Source organism: Hylobates moloch, unplaced genomic scaffold (assembly GCF_009828535.3).
Source record: "Hylobates moloch isolate HMO894 unplaced genomic scaffold, HMol_V3 SCAFFOLD_5, whole genome shotgun sequence".
Classification (NCBI taxonomy): domain Eukaryota; kingdom Metazoa; phylum Chordata; class Mammalia; order Primates; family Hylobatidae; genus Hylobates; species Hylobates moloch.
This window is the reverse complement of record NW_026652280.1, coordinates 26686126-26709455: the sequence shown is the minus strand read 5'-3', so window position 1 is coordinate 26709455 and position 23330 is coordinate 26686126. Positions and strand designations below refer to the sequence as shown.

At 36.0% G+C, this 23330-nt stretch overlaps 1 protein-coding gene across 3 annotated transcripts in view; it reads left to right on the top strand.

Moving 5' to 3' along the window:
• The window catches only part of DCC (DCC netrin 1 receptor), a 1201126-nt gene that overhangs the window by 567831 nt on the left and 609965 nt on the right, over nt 1-23330 (top strand). For all 3 annotated transcript variants that reach the window (XM_032152264.2, XM_058438331.1, XM_058438332.1), the window contains exon 3: nt 14376-14660. In XM_032152264.2, the coding sequence (XP_032008155.1) occupies nt 14376-14660 (285 nt within the window). The remainder of the gene's footprint in view (nt 1-14375; nt 14661-23330) is intronic.

Below are 23330 nucleotides of genomic sequence, written 5' to 3'. Positions count from 1 at the left end.
CTCTTGCTCACATGTATTTTTTTTTTTTGCTGTCTTCCATACCACTGCATTTTTATACCCACATAACCTAAGCAAAATCACAGCCTAAATATTTTACTTGGGAACTGAGGTTCATTCTTGACCCATCCCTTTTCCTCATAAACATACTCAACGTTCAATAGGTTCTGTTCATTATACATCGAAATATAACTAGACTTTCTCCTTTCTTCCATCCCACTGTTACTTGTCTATTTCCTTTTGCCTTGACTGCTGTTAAGTTTCTCTCTGAGATTCCTGCTTCCACTCTTGTATTCACCACCACCTCCTCAAACTATTCTCTATACAGCAGCCAGAATGATCTTCCAGATATGTAAATCTGATCACGTCATTTCATTGCTTAAAATCCCTTAATAAAATCTCAATGTGGTTGAAATAAAATGCAGACTTACTAAGGTGGTAGATGGCATCTGAATTATCTGCCCTGCTTACAGCCCCAGATTAATCTTTTGCCACATTCCTCTTGGCCCACTGAGCTTCAAAGCCCATGTCCTATTGAACCACGCATCTTTTAAATAAATACTTCTTGATGCTTTAATACTTCTTTTTAAGTTCATAGATATTAACATCAGGAAAGGTCATAAACGAGCTTGGAAGCAATGTTGTTGCTGATTCTCTAAAAACTGCATAAGTACCGTGACACTTGAGGTTTAAAGATGTTCTGAAGGGATAATTTACTTCCTACCACACATACCTGCAGCCAGATTGTGGCCCCCAAAGAAGCAGGGTAGAAATATATCTGACTTCCCAGGTGTGCCCTTTCCCCATCTTTCTTCTCAGACTAGGTGTCTTGTGATATAACTGGACCCAGAAGAATGACCCCACAACTGAAAGATTTTTATGAAGGATGATTTACTATTCTCCAACGTACTGACGTTTTTCTACAGCCCAATGATTGCTGGGGAGTAAGTACAGAACAAAATGTGTTGAGATAAAAGATCAGTTCAGGCTTTTGTGGTGAGCTTTGATTCTGGTGAGTTTGAGACACATTTCAGACTATAAACTTTAGCGTCAAACATCGTCATTTCCCCTTCGAGTGGCTATTATATCAGGTCATTCTGGGTCAGGTTATCAAAAATTTGGTAATTCTTAAACAAGTTTTGATTTTCTCAGTCTCAGAGAAGGTTGAAAATCACACAAGTTATGCAGTTAAGCAGAAATATTTTGGTTTTCCATTTTCATTGTGCAAAGGCACAGTATGAAAATGCATTTTATTAGCTCCAATTTTCCCCCAGTAGGTACTTCCAAATTGAAATTAAAATTATATAGATTTACCAGAAGTCTTTAATCTAAATTATTATTTCTGTTGGGATTTCTGGCTTCTTATTTTACAAAATGTATTTTATGGGGAGGAAAAATATATTAAAATTATAAGAGGAAAACATTGATTCCTTTTGATATATTTGATGTGAATCTTAGCCATTACCAAATTAACTTTAATGAATTATATAATACAGACTAAAGGCTTTGAGCAGACTACTCTCTCTACTGCCTCTTTGTATTGAAAACTTGTTTCATTTAGGCTTCTCCTTTTTTGTCTCTCTCTACAGATTTTGAATATAGCACTCAGGCACATGTCTTTGGCAGGAAAAAAAATCATTTATATTAGGAAGAGGATAGTCCTACGAAACAAATGTAGAGTAAAAAGTATTGCCAGAGAATCTCAGCAGGGCCATTTACAGCCATATAAAGGCAAAACCTTATATTAATAAACCTAACACAGTGCCTGGTATGTATTCAACGAATGCCACTGGGAAGAAGAAAAATAGGAACTTGGGTTAATAGATGGTTAGATAGGAGATAATTTAATCCTTTGGGTAACATGCTCAATTAAAAGTTTGAAACAATTATAACCCAATAAATTCTTGTTTCAATGACCTTTGAAATGAATAGGATGTCTTGCCAAGTTTCTTTGTTTATGAAAATCCTTGTTGGTTAGGGCTTTGTAATGTTTCATTCAGAAAATAGGCTGGATGTGAATTCTGTATTCCTACCTAGGAATTCCAAAATCCAGAAGAGTGAATCATTTTCTGAACAGTAACAGGACTTAACTATAACATAGCACAAGTTGTTACATAACATGATATAACATTTTAATATACCAGAAACATATGTTACTGTTTGTTAATTAATTTGGGTATTAGTCAATATTTATTGAGTCCTACTGTGTACCTAGGGAATAATACCAAAACTTAGGAGTTGTAGATTCCCCCCTCATGAAGATCACAGTACTTATGTAGTCAAAACACACAAGGCTTATAATACAATTTTAAAAAAACAGTATCAGTCTCTCTTATGAAGTAGAAAAAACATAAGTTTTCGAACTCACTGCTTTCCATTATTTAATGACTTACTTGCCATCTCCAAAAACATGTGCAGTCTTTAGATTCACTGTTTTTTTTTTTTTTTTTTTTTTGCACATGTTGCTTCTCTGTCTAGAGTGTCCTTTTGTATCTTGGGCATCTGGTGAACTCCCATTCTTTATTTGAGACCCAGCCATAGTCCACCATTCTGAAGCTCTTTTCTGATTATTGATTTCCCAATAGGCATCACTGAGGATTATTCTATCTGCTCCACCAGCATCTTTCATTTTTATCACAGTGCACTATGCTATATATTGGCTTTTCCTACTAGACTATGAACTCTTTGAGGAAAGAAACTGGTGCTGTTCATCATTGTATTCCTCAGGCAATTAGGATGATCCCTGGCACATATTAGATGTCCAATAAATGCTGACTGACTCTATTACTCTGGGTTCTCCAGAAACAGAACACACACACACTCACACACACGTACACACAATATAAGTATGTATTTATATTATTTTTATATATTAATATATGTTTATGTAATATATAAATATTTTATATAATATATAAGATCTATCCATCCATTTAGAAAGATAAATAGAGACAGAGAAAGACAGAGATTGATCACAAGGAATTGGCTCACATGGTTCTGGAGGCTAAGAAGTCCTAGTATCTATAATTGGCAAGCTGGAGACCCAGGAGACCTGATGGTATAGTTCCAGTTAGAATCTGAAGGCCTCAGAACCAGGAGACTTGATGGTGAAAGTTCCAGTTCAAGTCTGAGTTCGAAGGCAAGAGAAGACTAATGCCCCAGCTCAAGCAGTCAGGCAGAAAATGAATTTTCTTTTATTCTGCTTCTTGTTCTATTTGGGCCTTTAACGGATTGGATAAAGCTCACCCACATTGGGGAAGACATTGTTTTATTCAGTCTATTGATTTAAATTTTAATTTTATCTAGAAACACCCTTATAGACACATCCAAAATAACATTTGGTCAAAAGGCTGGGTGCCTCACGGCCCAGTCAAGGTGACACGCAGAATTAGTCACCACACTGACTGACTGAGTGAATGAATGGGTGATCTGGGAATTCCCATTAAGTAATGCAATCAGTGCAGGTAGGGGTGCATGGAAGGAGAAGATAAAATAGGGAAAGGGTGGTGACAGTGACGTGATGAAAAACAGAAGATCATACCAACTTAAAGAGTTTGCTTTTCTGCTTTTGAAGGATTTGCCTATCCTGAATTGTGCGTACTTTCAAGTAGGCCCAACAAATATCAGCTGTATTCACAATCAACTTTTACGAGCATTGCAACCATCCATTAGCCATGTGTAATGAAATTTTTAGCTTAATAGAAAGGCTCAGCCTGAATTCTGTAAAACTATTCATTACTATTGATTATAAACCAATCTCAGGTTTTTGTAATAAGAATTTTATCTGCAGAAGAGAGAATTAAAATTATTGTCCAAGCTTGTGGAGGTAAACGTCTTCATGAAATCAATATGCTCGTGAAGAGGTGCTTGCAAATTTCACTGAATATAATGCACTGAGTAGAGTATTAGAAACATTAGGAAAGTTTCCTTTTGTGTTTTTAAGGACATGTTTGTTTTAGAAAAAAATGAGAAATATAATTTTCGCTCATTTAAAGAAAGTTTATTAACATAATTTTCTATGGATGTATAATATTATGTACAGTGGATATACTATAATTTGCTTAACCAATTACCAATTATGCAATTAGCCCATTTTGTATGTTTTACTATTTTAAATAACAATGTTGAATACATATGTAACTTTTTTCTTTGTATACTTATGTATGGATTCCTAGAAGAAAAATTGAGTTAAATTGTTTTTTTTGTTTGTTTTGAGACAGACTGTTACTGTGTTGCTCAGGCTGGAGTGCAGTGGTGCAATCTTGGCTTATGGCAATCTCAGCCTCCTGGGCTCAAGTGATTCTCATGCCTCAGCCTCCCGAGTAGCTGGAATTAAAGGCACACACAACCACGCTTGGCTCATTTTTGTATTTTTAGTTGAGTCCAGGTTTCACCTTGTTGGCCAAGTGGGTCTCAAACTCTTGACCTCAGGTGATCCGCCTGCTTAGGCCTCCCAAAGTGCTAGGATTACAGGTGTGAGCCACTGCACCCAGCTGTGGTTAAATTGCTATGATGCAAATTTTCAAGTCACTTTACTGAGGTGGTATATCAATTCACACTTTCAGAATATTGTTAATTATCATTTTAAGAGGTTTGCAACACTGATAGGCTAAGGTCCTATCTCATTTTTGTTATATTTTCAGTTTTAATTACTAGTGAATATTTGTCTACATTAGAAATTTAAAGAATTTCTATAGAAAATCTTACATCAAAGTAAAACAAGCAAATAATAAACTCCTAACTGATCTACATATTAAGTATGAGTCTACATTTGGCTTAATGCATACTCACAGCTAAACAACCTCTTTCAGTCACCAAAGATGCCAGCAGAGCTAAGATGAAAGGTAGTTGTCACTATTCATTATTTGCTATCTAGTACCTTCTGTAAGAAGGACTTCATTCTAACTTTCACATAAATAAATGGCATTGATGTTCAATATAATTTGATTAGATTTTAAGAAGAATCTAGAAAGACAACACCATGTGAGTTTGAGGAAGAGGTGGTAAAACTATTATTTAACCTTGTGCTCAGAATAGATATTACAATATAGCTTGAATGGAGGAAATAAAGTTATTAAAATGCTACCTAGAACAATGCTTCCCAAAACTGCCTCTGTTGGCCCTATAATTAATCAAAGACATTGATGGGCCAAGCCGACTCATGCTTGTCTGATGGCTGATACTGAAATCAAGAGGAGCAGGGCTGTTAGGACATGTTATAGTTCATGTCTGATCACCACCTCCAGGGGAAAGCTGGGTAGGGGCTGAAATCCAGTTCTGGATTTACTGGGTGATTCTGTGCAGTGCCTTTATAAAATTCATTCCCTCAGAGACAGTATCCTTTCTTAATTATACAATGGCAAAGTATGAACCACCAGGGGTCCTGAGGATATTACTAAGAAGGATGATTCCGGAGAAGCCTGAATTACTCCATGGCTTTGAAGGCCAGCTAAGAAATAACCTAGCAATGCTCTTAGGTGAGATTATGATAGACCAGGCTTTAAACTGACTCTTGGTCATGGGGATTATAGAAGTCCCCAAATGGCCAACTGTTTCTGGGTCTCATGTATAGTCAGCCTTTCATTGCTTCAAGGATCTGGAACAGTACCAACACTGCAGAGGATGTTACATTGGACAAACCCCAAAGATGATTCTGAGAAAGACTTAGTTGATGGCCTTACTTCTTGCCTATTTTTGGCCTAGGGCAACAGGTCATTGTGTGCTGCTAAACTTGCAGAGCTGGACAAACTCCAGGTAATCTCATTATTCCAAACTGCTACAGTGTATGTTGGAAAGTGACAGAGTCAAAGCTCAAATCCAACTTTCAAAATGGGAATGTCTGCAATACTCTTTAAACATTTAGAGTCACATAGAACCTCAACCAATATTTGTGTGTTTTTTTTCTTTCAGTAAATATTTGATATACTTCACAGAAATAAAATACAGAAAACATCCACGCAAATGTAGAAATACTTTTCAAGCTTTTATTTATACACTTAACTTTTTATAGTATCTGCCTATAGTAGCTGGGTAATCGGCCTATACTGTTTTTCTTTCCCTTTGACATCCTTTAGAGGATCAGTCATTTGGCCATGTCATTGCTTCTTACAAGATCACACATCGGGTGAACATGGCTGACACTTACCAGGCATGCTTACCAGGACTTCCTTTGCAATGTCCGCCATAGAGCAATTGCTCTTCAGCCAACCACCTGGGAGTCTGTAATTTTGCCAGTGGAAATGAAGCAAAAATAAAAAGGAGTGGGAGAATAAAAAAAGGGAAATGATCGCTTGCAGAGGGATGTGGCAAGTACAGGCCAAAATGAGCTTCTACCAAATTCCCTGCATATCCTTTATTGGCCTTCTGGCTGCTTTTTGAAAAGGACGAATTCTAGTGAACTTCTCTTTGGATTGCCTCTATTCTCTGCCCTTTGGCTAATTTGAGAATTAAAAAGGGCAAAGGAGGTCTGGCTTTGAAGGGATGTAACCTTCAGGCTTTAATTTGGAGCAAACAAAGCATTTACAGCAGCTCTCCTCTGGCAGTTGCAGAGTATTACCACACTGCTGAATATTTAAAAGCAAGGCGTGTTTCCAACCCCAAGGTCTGTCCCCCAATTGATAAGTCCCTTTTTATTAAATGAACTTTAATTACTTAATAATTAGACCTTCCACAGGAGAAGATGTGGATCCTGATAGTCTGCCAACAAGGCTAGAGGGCAAATCGGAAGAATGTGCCATTTTCAGATTAGAATTTAAAAGAAGGAACAGGCCCATTCTGGGGGTGTGTGGGTGGAGGAGAGACCTCCCTAGAGGCGGCAAGTCTTGGCATAAACCTGGACTGTGAAATGCTTTATTTCCACTTTTGCTTGAAAACTAAAGTACTTTAGAATTAAATGAATGAGAGTACATGTCGAAAATATTCAAACTTCCTGACTGTCTGGATCTGATGGAAAGATTTCTTGTCGTCTATGCAGTGTGTGTATGCTTGGGTGGAACGGTAGGGAGAGACTATTGTTCTCCTTATTTTAATTCTGAGAGCCTAACACTTTTGATGTCCCTACAGATTTAGCAGCTTTCCATTCATTGCCATGGTGATTTTTTACCTCATTTTTTTTTTTTTAGCATCACAAAGGAAAAGCCCAAATGAAAAATGTTTGCTTCTTTTGCTATTAACATTTCTACTGCCTGGTGACAGCAAATATTTGGGTTGTGCCTAGCTTCTGAGAAAATATGTATTGGTCTGAGGAGATTGATGGGCACAGCCATTGCCCAGGCTGTCCCAGCTGGGTGGGGGCTGGCCCTGAGACCACTGATAACTTTGTTCCTAGGGACAGTGATGTGAAGGGAGGATGAGGAAATCCCCTTCAAAATGTCTACTGATTTACAATTGAACTGTTTGTGGCTTAGATAATATTTTCACAAATGCCTTACGGATAGCCTCTCTATGCCTCACCACCTCCCCACCAACCCATCTCGTCAAATAAAAGGATTTAGTAGTCTCAGCTCTTTTCTGCTTTGCTGAAAAAAAATCACTGCTTTTCCCTTCTCTTATTTTATTATTTATTTATTTTTTAAAGACAGGAGCTCTCTCTGCCACCCAGGCTGGAGTGCAGAAGTGTGATCATAGCTTACTGCAGTCTCGAACTCCCGGGCTCAAGTTACACTGCCACCTCAGCTTCCTTAGTAGCAGGGACTACAGGTGTGCACCTCCAGACCCGGCTAATTAAAACAATGTTTTTTCTTTTCTTTTTTTCTTTTTTTTTTTTTTTTGAGACAGAGTTTCACTCTTGTTGCGCAGGCTGGAGTGCAATGGCACCATGTCGGCTCACAGCAACCTCCACCTCCTGGGTTCAAGTGATTCTCCTGCCTCAGCCTCCCAAGTAGCTGGGATTACAGGCATGTGCCACCAAGCCCATCTAATTTTTTGTATTTTTGGTAGAGACGGGGTTTCTCCATGTTGGTCAGGCTGGTCTCGAACTCCCAACCTCAGGTGATCCTCCCACCTCAGCCTCACAAAGTGCTGGGATTACAGGCGTGAGCCACCGCGCCTGGCCTTAAAAACAATTTTTTTTTTTATACAGACAGAATCTCTCTATTGTGACCAAGTTGATCTCAAACTCCTGTCCTTTAGTGATCCTCCCATCTTGGACTGCCAAAGTGTTGGGATTACAGGCATAAGCCACCACTCCAAGGCTCCTCTAACTAACTCTTTATGCTTTCCTAGTTATTGCTTGTGTTTCCTAAACTTTCCAATATTTAGGGTCTGGAACATTTGCTTAAACTGATTATCTTACCAATGATATATATTTTTCATTCAACATATATTTGATGGCCAAGTATTTGCCATACACCATGCTAAGTGCTTACAGTATAGAATAACATAGACTCGGCTCTGATTTGTGGAATTTACAGATTAGTCTGGATGATGGCTATCAAATAAATTCCACAGTTAATTAATTACAATTGAAGTAAGTGCTAGAGATAAAACCTGTAGGACAACTGGTTCTATCCGGACTTGAGGAAAGCTACTATGAGGAAGTGAGAATTCTGGTCCTGCATTGAACTATTAAGTCTCAGGTATCCAAACACACTGTTACTGAAGAGCTGCAAATAGGGTAAAACCTTTACTCTTCCTTGTATGGATAGTTAATCAATGTTCTAGGAACAAATTGGGGTTACGTCTCCTTAACAGGCATTGAGCAACACTTAACAAAGTAACATATAAGTAGACTCCTAATGAATCCTTTTAGTGTCAAAATTAGTATTATAGAACAATGGAAGATCCTTTTCAGGACTCAAAATAACAAGGTGAGTCCCATTTCTCTATGGCAGTCTCATAATGGCTCTATATCTCTTGCTAATAGCACCCAATGCTTACTGTACAACTATAATTAGAATTGTTGACATCAATATAATTTTTGATGCTGAAGACCAGGCACTTTTACTGTGTATTAATCCCTTATAAAATTTGAATTAAACCTGTCTTTATCATTTCTAAGAAGATTAAACAGAGCTTCCATATGTGTCTGACTTTTCCATATGTAAAACAAAATGTTCTTTCCTTTTTATAGTTTCTCACTAATAAGTTCTGATCTTTGTTAATGTATGGAGATACAGATAATGTGGAAATCTGTAAGTTGGCTTGTGTGGGACACTTCCAACAACACCAGGTGTTCCTATATTTAGAGCTGCCATAGCATCTTGGGCCAGGCTAGGTGTGAAGGCAGGAACTTTGAAATTCATTCTTGAAAGCAACCTTTTCCTAGGCTAACAATGTGAGCCCTTCGAAATCACCAAAAGTAGTTTGTGTGCTATTTTTAATAGCAAAGTACTTCAGGCTGAAATTTGTCTATAGGAATTCAATGTAAGGCAGAATGTACTTACTAAACAACAAAGTGTATTGAGTACAGTACTGCTACTTGAGGGTTGAGGAGTGAAGGGTATTGACATATAAAAGAAAGTCTTTTTGAAATATTTTCGTATATGTCAGGGAAATAAGGTATTTTAAGAAGTATAATAATTCAGTACTAAACTTTTAAAAATAATGATCATGGGCTGTGTACAGTGGCTCATGCCTGTGATCCTGACACTTCAGGATGCCAAGGCAGGTGGATCAGTTGAAGTCAGGAGTTTGAGACAAGTCTGGCCAACATGGTGAAACCCTGTCTCTACTGAAAATACAAAAATTAGCTGGGCATGGTGGCATGCACCTGTGGTCCTAGCGACATGGGAGACTGAGGTAGTAGAATCGCTTGAACTGGGAGACAGGTTGCTATGAGCTGAGATCGTACCAACACGCTCCATCCTGGGCGATAGTGTAAGACTCGGTCTCAAAAAAAAAAAAAAAGAAAAAATGACAATCATACTATAAACATTTGAAAGAGTTTGGTACCAGTTCCATCTAGAAAGTGGAGATAATAATACTTCCTTAAAGGGCCATTGTGAAGATTAAATAAGGTCATTTATAAAGGTGCTTAAAATGGCATAAATGATAAAACTGAATCTGTTCCCAAAGTCCTCTAGCTTGTTAAATAATGAAGCAGAGAAGTAACTCCAGGTAATCTCATTATTCCAAACTGCTACACAGTATGCTGGAAAGTGACAGAGCCAAAGCTCAAATCCAACTTTCCAAATTTGGATGTCTGCAATACTCTATTTAAACATTTAGAGTCGCATAGAACCTCGGCCAATATTTGTGTATTTTTTTCTTTCAGTAAATATTTGATATACTTCACAGAAATAAAATACAGAAAACATCCACACGAATGTAGAAATACTTTTCAAGCTTTTATTTATACACTTAACTTTTTATAGTATCTGCAAATTGTGAGTACTATAAAAATTTAAAAGGTGGAGTGATGCTTTCCAGTAAGTGCGACTAGGAAAAAGGGAGAGATTTTTGATTGAGTGCCTAAAACATGACTAGAGATTGGATAGGTAGATGTTAGCAGAGAGGGTGTTCCTTTTTAGAGGAGGTTCCGTAAGAAATACAGCCAAGAGGAAACCATGTTTAGGACATCTGCAAGTTCAATAGATCTGAGAATTGTTTTGCAGAAGTTGTGGAAAATGAGTCCGAAAGGCACATTGTGCTAGATACCTGGGCACATATTAAACAAAAAACCCTTTGCCTGGTTTTGGGGCAAAAGACAATGCCAGAACATTTTGGGAACTTCAAGATTTCCTAAGTGAAGCAAAAACTTTAGTGATGTAGGAGCACTGATGTTTTGACTATGTTTGGAACGCATTTGAGTGAGAAACACATAGAGATAGGAAGACCACTGCTGCTATGATTACAATGGATCAGATGTGGCCCTAATGAGTCTGAACCAGGCTTTTTCCGTGAACGGGCTGTTGTTGAGCAGGTAACTGTTTTTCACAAGGAACTAGTGAAAATTATACCTGTATCTTTCTCTGGATGAAGCTTGGGAATCATTTGTATTGCATTAGAACATTAAACGACTTTTATGAAAGTATAGTATTTCATATGTATGCGTTATAGTGAGTTTATTGTTCATTACTAGATATTCATACGTATGCCTTGAAACTATAGTACTAAGTTGATAGTCTGTAATTTCTTCTTCTTTTAAGACTGTTGCTGGGTTGTTACACCACCATGAGATGTAAATGCTAAAATTTAGCACAATATTGGGAGCATTAAGTCAAGCCTTATAGAGCCTTATAAACTTAGAATTGCTTTTGAATGTGTAGAGTTTCCCATTTAGAGACAAAAAAAGACTATGCATCATGTTCATAATTTCTCACTATGACAAATAATCAACTCTGTGAAATTTTCAAACATTGCATTGTTAACTTTTAAACAGGATGCAGTTCTGACCCTGGCTTGTTAAAATCTGAAATCATCACAGAGTGCATGCAATTCTATGAGCTAATTCTGTTAAGTCTAATTATATTAATATGCAATCCCAGCCTTTGTATCGAATTCTTCCAAGTAGATGAAGTTTACATAGGAAACCAATTGTTGAGTATCAGTTTGAATTACTATTTCATTTTACATATTCCAGGCTCTAGAACCTACTTGCAAATACATTTTTGAATGCAATAGACATTCGGATGTAAAATAGATGTTTAATTTTCTGTTTTATTATTTCTTTTTTTGAGACAGGTTCTCACTCTCTTGCCCAGGCTACAGTGCAGTGGCACAGTCTTAGCTCACTGCAACCTCCACCTCTGGGCTCAAGCGATCCTCCCACCTCAGCCTCCCGAGTAGCTGGGACCACAGGTGTGTGCCACCACACCTGGGTGATTTTTAAAAATTTCTTGTAGAGACAGCATTTCATCATGTTGCCCAGGCTGGTCTCAGACTCCTGGGCTCAAGTGATTCTCTCACCTTTGCCTCCCAAAATGCTAGGATTACAGGTGTGAACCACCATGGATAAATGGTTTAAATGCTTTAAATTTATCCAATGTTCATAACTTCTAAAGAGCCATAAATCTGAATATATAAATATCCAGATTGTTAAAATCAACTTAAAATTTTATTCTTACCTACATGTATTAAATATATAACTTGTGTATATTGGAAAATTATTCCTGACTGTATTTCCTTAACTACAAAATAAAATACTAGGGATGACAACTAAGAAGAAAACTATTAAAATAAAATTTGTTTGAAACTCATTGCCCTACATAAGCCTCATATCTATCACTACTCATTGCAGCTTTGCTTTGTGTGGTAGATACAGATCATGCTCTGTTTAAGTACATGCCTTAAATCCATACCTAAGCCAATCTGTAGTAGATTAACGTACTTCTTTGGAATAGACACAAGACTATATAATGCAGACAGTCTGGAAACTGGATTTTGAGCAATAAGCCTGAGTACAAGTTAACTAATTCCTTTTGTTCTTCACCCAGTGGTAGATGCAGCACAGACACAGATTAGTTCTAACTGAAAAAGAATAAAATTAGGCAAGTGGCTGGCGCCCCCTCTAGGCAATCTGTAGTGTTTATCCAGGCATCCCCATGGATCCAGATTTCAGAGCCTTAGTTTAAGAATCAGATGAGTAATTTTAGAATATATATGTGAGAGATAAATTAATATTTGCATCAATATTAAGGTTTTTGCATGGTATAGCATTAATCATTCTTACAAAGAACAATCTTAATATTGCATCTCTAGGATTGCAGGTCTATTTCTGTGGAAATAGCTATAATAAATGATATCCTTCAGCCGCTTGTACCTAACCCACATGTAATTTTGGTCTAATTTTATATTTCATAGATTCAGTTATTTTGTGGTCCAAAAACTCTAATCCCTAAAAGAGACGTAAAATTTCACCTTCACTTAGGGAAGGAAAGTGAAATAGCATCGCTTATTGTCTCTCATATTAAATTATGATTTGACCCAGGTCATTTTACCTTTGCCCTTTTAGCCACAGCAAAATTTTTATCAGGTTGTGGGGAAAATTAGGATCATGAAAATTAATAGACCCAAATTAAAACTAAGGGTTAATTAAAACTGAACACAGTAGAATTTTGTTTACTGAAGATTAATGAGACAATCAAGCTTTCTTGACAAAATTTAAACATGGACCTGGGGAATCTTTACTTAAATCTATAAAATAAAAATCACAGTAACATAAAATATGATTAGTAAAACTTGACATGAACCACAGACTGATGAATGGATCAAAGTTTATTGTGACATCCACATAAAATTAAAACAATTCTGGAATGAGTCAAATGAAAATAGAAATATCAGAATTTAACTGGGATGAATAGCAAACATAAATAATAGTTAAAACTTAGTTGAATTTTCTCTAAACAATTGCCAGTGGTCTTTCAATGATAGCATAATTGATACCAATAGATTTCTTTGTAATCATTTTAAAAAAACAAGAATTTCATGGTCAAAACTTAAGATCACAAATATCCACTTGTTCATAAAAGGGGGTTCAAGATGGCATGGTGAAAATATCTACCCCTGTCATGTACAACATCATGGCAGAGAAGGCTTCTCTCTCACCATGCTTATGCTTGTATTCATGGTGATGCATACAAGCATGTATATGCATGCTTAGCTTGTATGTAATGGCCAGTTTCTTTTATTTTTTCCTTATATTCATCATTCATATGAATGCATCATTTTCACATGTTATTTCATATGAACTTTGAAGTGACCATGTGAATTAGATATTACCCCATTTCATGGCCCAAAGAAATGAAACAAGTTTCCAAAGTATTCATATATAATAGGTGGCTCAACTAGTCTAGAAACACAAGCTATTCTAATTCCAGCTTTTAAATCTTTTCACTACACCACAGCCATACCTGGCAAATGTGGATGAACATTTACCTTCAGCAGTAAACCCTAAAAGACAGTCCTTTGTTACTGTAATTGGTGGTTCCTATCATCCCTCTTTCTTGAAGCTGCTCTGGGTCATGCTGTATGACCAGTCCTTCATGAATCTTCACGACTTCATGATGCTTTGTCCAAAGTGGGGTAACAGGAATTCTGTCCATAGGACCAGGATTCAGAAGAACGAGTTTCTATCTGCAGGATTGTCATCTAAAAACTGAACTCGAATGTGGAATTTCACTTCTCTGAACCTCAATTTCCTCATCTATAAAATTAGGCTGATCTTATCTACTTTCTTTATTTTACAGGGCTGTTTTATTTACCAATAAATAAGCTTCTAGAGATGAATGGCAACATCTTCATTACTTTTTAGCCTCTGAGCATACTGTAGTGCCAGACAGAAAAATGTGGTAAAGTGTGAAGAGCAAATGAGATGATATTTGAGAAAACAGCTTGTAAAATACAATTTTCTATAAAGAATACAAAGTGTGATTATTTTTACTGGTGATTATTGTGCCTTATTTGGAAGACTTATTCTTCCTTCTTTGTTTGTCTCCTAGGACCACTGAGGTTCCTTTCACAGACAGAATCTGTCACAGCCTTCATGGGAGACACAGTGCTACTCAAGTGTGAAGTCATCGGGGAGCCCATGCCAACGATCCACTGGCAGAAGAACCAACAAGACCTGACTCCAATCCCAGGCGACTCCCGAGTCGTGGTCTTGCCCTCTGGGGCATTGCAGATCAGCCGACTCCAACCGGGGGACATTGGAATTTACCGATGCTCAGCTCGAAATCCAGCCAGCTCAAGAACAGGAAATGAAGCAGAAGTCAGAATTTTATCAGGTATTGCACTGCTCTTTGTTGCCTTCAGAATGATATTCTCTGGAATAAGTTGAAAAAACAAGTTTTTCCTTAACAGATATTTGTAATTGTTATAAGTTCTGTGTTGTTCATTGCGTTTTGTTTTTTATTATTTCTTTCTTCCTTGCCGAAGCATTCAATCAGCTTGTGCCAAAAGCTGTTCTTTTTTTTTTTTTTCATATCTTGTTGAAGTTTCTGGAAAAACAGCTATCTTTATTCATTCACTTGTTCTATTAATATTTAGTGAGTGTTTCTTTGTGCAAGGCCCATTGGTAAGCATTTCTCACGTATTATTTCATTTTCCTCTGGTAACAGTCTAAGAGGTAGTTTTGATTCATTTCAAAGGATGAAGGTGAAAATTTGCCACGTTAAGAACATTCCCTAAGTTAGTATTGAACTATAGATATATATATCATATATCTATAGTTCAATATTAAAATTAGTTTGATCTTATCTACTTTGTTTATTTTACAGGGCTGTTTTATTTACCAATAAATAAGCGTATAGAGATGAATGGCAACATCTTCATTACTTTTCAGCCTCTGAGCATCTTGTAGTGCCAGACAGAAAATGTGGTAAAGTGTGAAGAGTTCTCTTTTGTATATTCTGTACTCCATTAGTCACAGGGATACTGACTTAAATGTATCCATAACCATTGGCAACACTTACATTTCATCTACCAAGCAATAACAGAAGCAAAGCTGGCATTTATTCCCAACACATACATGCATCTATTTACGTTTCCATTACATACACAAAATTTTAAATATAATATATCATATATACATGATATATATTATACCCTATACATGATATATCTTATACCCTATACATGATATATACCATATATACATGATATATATCATATATATGATATGTCATGTATATATACATGTATCATGTGTATATAAATGATGTGATGTATGTATACATGACATATATCATGTATATATGATATATATATCATTCATATATATAATATACATACATATATATATATATTTTATTTTATTTTATTTTTGAGACCAGGGTCTTACTCTGTTGCCCAGGCTGAATGCAGTGGTGCGATCACAGCTCACTGCTGCCTCAACTTCCCCTGCTCAGGTGTTCCTCCCACCTCATTCTCAGTAGCTGGGACCACAGACTTGTGGCACCACACCCAGCTAATTTTTTGTATTTTTTTTGTAAAGAAGAGGTTTCATCCTGGTGCCCACACTGGTCTCAAACTCCTGGGCTCTAGCAATCTGCCTGCCTAGGCCTCCACCTCCCAAATTGCTGGGATTACAGGCGTGAGCCGCTGCGCCCAGCCTGAACAATCATTTACTTGTCCATTCACATGCTTATTTCTGAGAAGCACTGTGCTAAGTACTAGGAATATGGCAGTGACTAAGACTGTCCCAGAGCCTGGCCCATTAGAGTTCTGGATGGATGCACACATGTAAGTAATTACAATAGGGTGTGATTGATATGACGGTTAAAAAAAAGTCATTTCTCTCCAACTCTTATTTTACTTTCTCTTCTCTGGCAAATCTCTAAGACACTGGCATCATTTTGCGATTCTAAATAGTCAGGGTTGAATTTGGATGTTCCCTAAGATCTCTTCTCTTCCAATAACCTCTACTGTAGTATACCCATGTAATGCCTACTTTCTCTTTTAGCCGAACTTGTAAGACTGACTTAGACGCTCTTGTGAGAATCCCAAAAAAGGCACACACTTGAGAAATTGGAACTGACTACATCTCAAAGTATGGATATTGGCTTCGGTCTCCACTCTCTTAACTGTGTATAGTTATCACAAGTACTTCAGCTATGCAGAGAGTAGCATTTCTGTAAGTCTAAAAGCAAATTGGCAATTCAATTGAAAGATTCCAGGTGCTTTAATGAGGACATCTCTAAAACCTCTCTTTTGTATATTCTGTACTCCATTAGTCACAGGGATACTGACTTAAATGTATCATTAACCATTGGCAACACTTACATTTCATCTGCTAGGCAATGACAGAAGCAAAGCTAGCATTTATTCCCAAAACATACATGCATCTATTTACGTATCTATTACATACACAAAGTTTTAAATATTTATATTCACATATTATTAATAATGCATCTGTTGAGTGTATCAGATGGGAAGCCAAGGTAAGCTGGATAGAAAATTGGCAAGAATATGTTTATCTTAATATGACATGAAAATCTGTTTTCCAGTGGTATTAAGGAATCAAGTTGAACTAATGAAATATTAAATTTGAAATGCAAAGTTTTAAAAGACAGAGACATTATAATCAAATCCCCATTTGCCTTTGTTTGTTCACCTTGCAAGATCCGTTTGCATTGTAAACCGTGGAGATTTATTTAAAGCCAAATTTTGTTTTGTTAATTTTCCTAAAATAGAGAACTTGTTGTACTTTGGAGATGCGTGAGCATTTCTTAGCTGAATTGAAACTGATATTTTTGTAAAGGCATCACATCAAATGAGGATTTTTATCTAAATTATATGAATTCAAATATAAACTTCGGAAAAAATTGAGTTAAGATAGTACATGCACGTGTGTACACATGCATGTGCACACACACAGGTTATTGTCGCTAAGCCTGTCTCGTATGCTAGCTGCCAAATAAAGAACCTGCTAAAGGAGAATGCATTTAACACATCCTTAAGTTCGCAAGTTGGTTTAGAGGTCAAATTCACAGATGTGTAATAAGTACAAGATTGAGAGCATGAATGAATGAATGAATGAATGAATGGCAAATCTCTGCTTCTCTTAGTTGCTGCTTAGGGTTCTCTCATTTTAAAAATCATCCTAATCCTTCATGAATCAATTTCCACTCTCTCTAAGTACCAATGTGGGGCAGTAATAAATTACGTATATAATACATATGTGTGTATACATGTTAATACATACACGCACATATACAAACATCATATTATTAGCATGACTTAGGACTATTCAACATGGTACTGGAATGGTTAGAACTCTTGAAAAGTATATCTTTTTCTGGAGTCACTAAATTACCATGTTGACTGATGAAATAATTTATATCTTGCTTTAGTTTGAGACATAGATGTTAATGAGAGATTTTGCAACTTTCCCCAACATTCATTTTTACCATAGTTCATAAGAAGTGTTTGAATTTATGTGTGTTTATAGTTATATAATTCTAAGTAATATTTAATGTAATATACTTATTCAAGTCTATGTGAAACTTATTTCAGGTTGCCTCTTTTATATATCAGGTGTCTTCTATCACCAAGTAACTGAGATCTATTAAATTCAGAGTTTAACAAACAGTGATTTTAAAGTGGTGTCTTTCAGCAACCAGTTTCACTTTATTCATTAAATAAATACTTTATTCAATTAACTTTTGAATGAATCTTACATACCTGGCATCTTGATGGTTGCTAGGAATGAAATGTTGGAATACCATGCCCTACAAAAGCTTATAGTCCAATGGGAGAAATAGACAAAGCAAGTAGGCTGTGCTGTGAAAGAAGAAAACACAGAGCACCATTACCCTCATAAGAGCAATACCAACAAGTACTAGCTAGGCAAAGAGAAGTATACATTATGGAAAAAGAGCAGCATGTGCAAAGCATAAAGAAAATAGAGATCAAAAGCTTTTCAGGCAAACTCTATATATTCTGTTTGACTGGCTCATAGGCAGGAAGCGATAAAGGGGAAGAAGCTGGAAGGAGGGGAGTTAAATGATAAGGAGGATGAGGTGGAATGCTACAGCACTCATCCTGGAGAGAATTGACCAAAAGCAGCTACTAAGGCAACATCAGAGAAGATCCAGAAATGATGTTTGGTTTGGTCCTGGAAACATATCGCATGAGGCTTATGGGTGAGGGGATGGAATCTAGACTCTGATAAAAGCTGGTTAGTAGCACTTTTCATTGAGACTGGAAGTAGTGTTATTGTGTTTAAAACAAATTATGGATTTTTTAGAAGACATTTTCCCACAAAGTTTTATCTTTTCCAGATTAAGATAATTATTTGTTTCATTAAAGGTAGGAAAATTAGTACCTAGTTTCATTTGTTGATTAATGATTTAAGACAAATGGAATTTTTGCTATGGAAATTATACATGTGTAACAGAATCAGTAATATATTGTTCTGAAGCATTTTTTAAAATATCAATAACAAAACGCTAAGTCAGAGTTGAGATGTTTTACAATGTCTGATTGTGTGTGATGGCGAACATGTGATGAATGGAAGCAGCCATTGTGGTTGTGAAGTTCACTTTATTCATGTCACATCATGTCTGAGTGCCAAGCAGGAGACTGAATTGCAGAATTATAAATCTGCTTTGGGCACTAGATTGACTACAATTACTGGCCTATACAATGGAATTCTTATTTTAGTTTGCTTAATGGCCTAATTGAATTGATCAATTGGTAATTCAATCTATTGTTTGTTTAACTACAATTAGATGACTCTGAGTCCTGTATAGACCTTAACTAAATATCTAATTAGAGACATTGACTTTTAAAGAAAGAAATTGGACTAAAATATACATGATTTTTCTCTATATTTTTATTGAAATAAATATTAGCAGAAACCATTCTAAAATCCATCTTATTTGAAAGGAAAATCCTGTCTTCAGTTTTAAAACAAATAGTTTTAGATTTTTCTTCATCATTAAGAATTTATTACTCAATGTATATTAAACTTTTGAGTTTTGCTAAATATTGTATTTCAAAACTAATCTATTTTCTATGTTTTCTATAAAAACAGAATGTAGTTACATTATAGAAAATAGATTCCATTTCTATGGAATAATGATCTGTATAACAAAGAGGGTACTTTCTTCACTTTTAAAATTTATTAAGCCAGGTAGCTAATTCGTGTAGGCCTATGACTAACATAAGGCAGAGAGGGGCAAATTCAGATACAGAAATCTACTTTCAAATGAACATAGACAGGAACTAGTTGGGAAATTTGGAGGGTTTTTGTAGATTATTACTTTCATAGGTCATAAGGGAAGAACTGTCTGTACAATGATTCCAGTAGATGATAAATCTGGATTGATAAATTGAGCTCACTGTATAGAGATCCTGGAACCTCATGCCTAGGAACTTAGACTTGATTCAATTAACTTTGTTGATGATTGGGCATCGCTGAAGGTTTTTGAGCAATGAATACACTGATGTAAATATACACCCAAGAAACAAAAGGAGGTAAACAGCACATTAGATTAATGCATTACCTCATATTTTTGTCTCATATTTAACGTTTTTTTTTCTGCATTGTAGGAGTTTCTCATAGTGTGTTTTCTTTTTAAAAATCTAGTTTGAATTAAAACTTTCTCTTATACCAGGGTATAAACAGGGTGCACTTAGCCTTTCATAGATTTAAGATGGATAAAATGATTTCTTGGGCTCATCTCATATATACTGGAAAAAATGAAGTATATGATCATATTGTATTTAAGCAAGGTGAAGTCCATGTTTTCTAGATGTATCAGATTTAATTCAGATGGCATAAAAAGGCATAAAAATTCAGATGCATACGGACTCTCACAGTCCATTTCCATGGATTCTGCTCACATTGAGTTAACATTGACCAGTTAATAAATATTAAAAATTCCCAACTTGAGCTACTGTTATAATAAATGGTTAATATCATGGGGTCTGACACAGACTGATTAAGTACAAATCTTGGTTTCACCACCTGGTAATTGTACAATTTAGGGCATGTTACTTAATCTGAATCTTTATTTATCTTATAAAATGTAGCAAGTAATACCACATATTTCATAGGGTGGTTGTGAGGCTTGAGTTTGACAAGACAAGTACAATGCCTGTAACTTCAAAGTCTTCAGTAGCTATTATAATTATCTTAGCATTTTAGAGCTTCCAGTTTTAAATAATTCAATTTGCATGTCAAGATTATTTCTCTGGTAATAAATTACCTGATTTTGGATTCTGGGTCTCATAAGTATTAATTTATCTACTGGTAGTTCATTACACAGGCTTTAAGCTATTCATCTGTAGTCCTGGCACATTTCTGCATTTTATTTTCACATCTAAGAGAAGTCAGAGTTTCCTGCATCTTCTTCCTCTCTAGTAACTTACTGCTACATGATTTTGCCTTTCTTTGCCTCTCCAGTAACATTATTTTCTTTTGCTGTATGATATGGTATAAGACAAACTGGTTTAGAAATAGGAGTCAGGAGATAAATAAGCTTGATAGTGTTTGATCTTCATTACCCGTGAACAATTCTAATCCTCTCAAACCCTTAGTTCCCTTATCTGTTAAGAGAAAAGGATGGATGACATCAGCATTTTCAAATCTTTTCACTATAAAGAATCTCATTTATTATTTCACTCCATATTCACCCTCAACTCTGCCTTTATAATCCTAGAGTTCAACAATTCAGGTTCGCAGACAAAATCTAATCCTTAAAAGCCACAAGGCCATGCTATAACACAATAATTAATGGTCAAAAATCAATTTTATAAAATATGAGATTATTCTATTTTTAGATTAATAAAAAATAGTTTTAAGTCAGTTTATGCTGTCTCACAAATCACACCAAAAGAAGATAGGATACCTTTTATTGTGTACAACTAAGTTCCACGTAATTCTGTGCCCCTCTCCACACCAGATGATAACTTTAGCCTGCCCTCCTTGGTAACTAGGGCTAGGCAGAGCACAGGAGTAAATTGACAGTCCTATTGTAGTGGAATTCGTTATTGTAGGTCAGGTCATTTAACCAATGTGAGATAACCAAGGTAACCAGTCTTTCACATGGAGCTGATGTAATTCCATTCAGATGTAACAAAGCCTAGTATGTTGATGAGCCTAAACTGACTTACTATGGATACATAGACCATTTCTGTTTGATTCTGAATTAGAACATAATTATTTATTTCCCAATGCTATTTGGATGGACATCAACAAGGCTCAGGATTCCAAGTTGAATATTTAAAAACTTGGGGACTGATTACATTTTTCTAGTCATGTCTATCATTCTAAAATTAGTGATCTCCCCCTCAGCAAATCTACCGGGTTTTTTTTTTTTCTATTTTTATTATTGACCTTGAGTGATGTTTGATATGGATTATATTATATTCTCTTAGCTACTATTCCCTGAGAAGTTACTATTTCCCGTGAGTTCAAAAGCAAAAACAATGTATTTGAGATTGTCCTCCACGTAAAGGAATGAATATGTCTTGGAAAGGAGAGAACCTGTTTTTTCCCAAGAGTCTAATGAGGCCAAAATATGGTCATTTCTGCATTTACTTATGAATGTGACATTTAACAGCCCTAGGTGGGTCATCTTAAGGGTCAGGCAATCATCCGTGACTCTCACATGAACAAGAAAGCCTCCCTGAGGGTGTGTAGGATCCAGACTTATAACCCATGAAGCAAAAGTCACAAAAAAATAGTGAAAAGACCTGTAGAGCTTGCTTCCTTCTCTGGCCTCATTTGCCATCAATTTATTCCTAGAACATAAAAAAAGACAAATTTAGTCATAAATTATGGGCACACCTTTATTGATTCAGCACTGGCAAAATGGGAAATAATCCAAATGCTTTGGTTCATTATCAAACAACAAGAGCCAAAATCACAAACCCATTGCTTTTCTGGAAAGTTTTTAATGCTGCTTTATGCATGTATCTTTACATTATGAAGATTTTTGGATTCTCCGAACTGACTTTGACACATCATAATGGCAACATTTGTTTTCTGGGATTCTACTGTCAGCTGCAAAATTAAAAAAAAAAATCTAAATATAAAAAAAAATCACTTCCTTCAGACTTGCTACAAAACGAATCTGATAGACTCAGAATTTTCTGTGAGACACAAGGGGTAGAAGCCATACGCCAGTGATAAGAATAGATGCTTTTCTTTCTTCCGCCAGACTCTAACTAGAAATAGCAATATGTATGTGTACATGGAGAAAGAGGAAATATGAACAGATGTAGGAATATTTACAGAGAGGGAATGTCATTTTTAGTACTGAATTGGTATAAATGAGGAAGGAAAATAATAGAATCCTAGAGTGGTGAATAATAACTCCGGAGAAATGGCTCCTTTCTCCTTCCATGTTCAAAGCTCCTTGGCTTACAGCCAGATGGAGTTTTTCATTTTTTTATTAAATAAATTCTGATTCCCGTGATCAGTTTGGATTAGGCTGGTTTTTCAGTAAAGAATATTCTAAACGCAGAGTTAGAAGGAGTTTCATGGAATTTTTCACTCAGAGCACATAGTAGAGTACCTACTGGTGTTTGAAGGCTCACGGTACCTGCTGAATTTTCTAAAACAGAACTAGATGGGGGATGGCTAAGCAGCCAGCAGGTGAACAGTAGCTTAGCTTGAAATTGAGGACGCAGACAGAGCAAACTGGCTCTCTGAAGTTAAATTAATTTGTAGCTCTTATGCCTGGGAAGAAATCAAAGAGAATACCCCACAGTAGCCTGCAGTGCTCTTTCATTTCCATTTGGAAATGTGTTTGATATTCCATGGAGGCAGGAATTTAATAAAGAAAACCAAGGAGTACACAATGAGGAAAAAAGTCTTTTGCATTCAGAAAGCATAAAAATTAAAAGCAACTACTGGTTATTTTGAGGAAGACAGTTATTAAGTTGTGAAAACTGGTATTTTTTTCTTGCCAACGCAGATGTCAACAGTCCATAATTTAATTTCT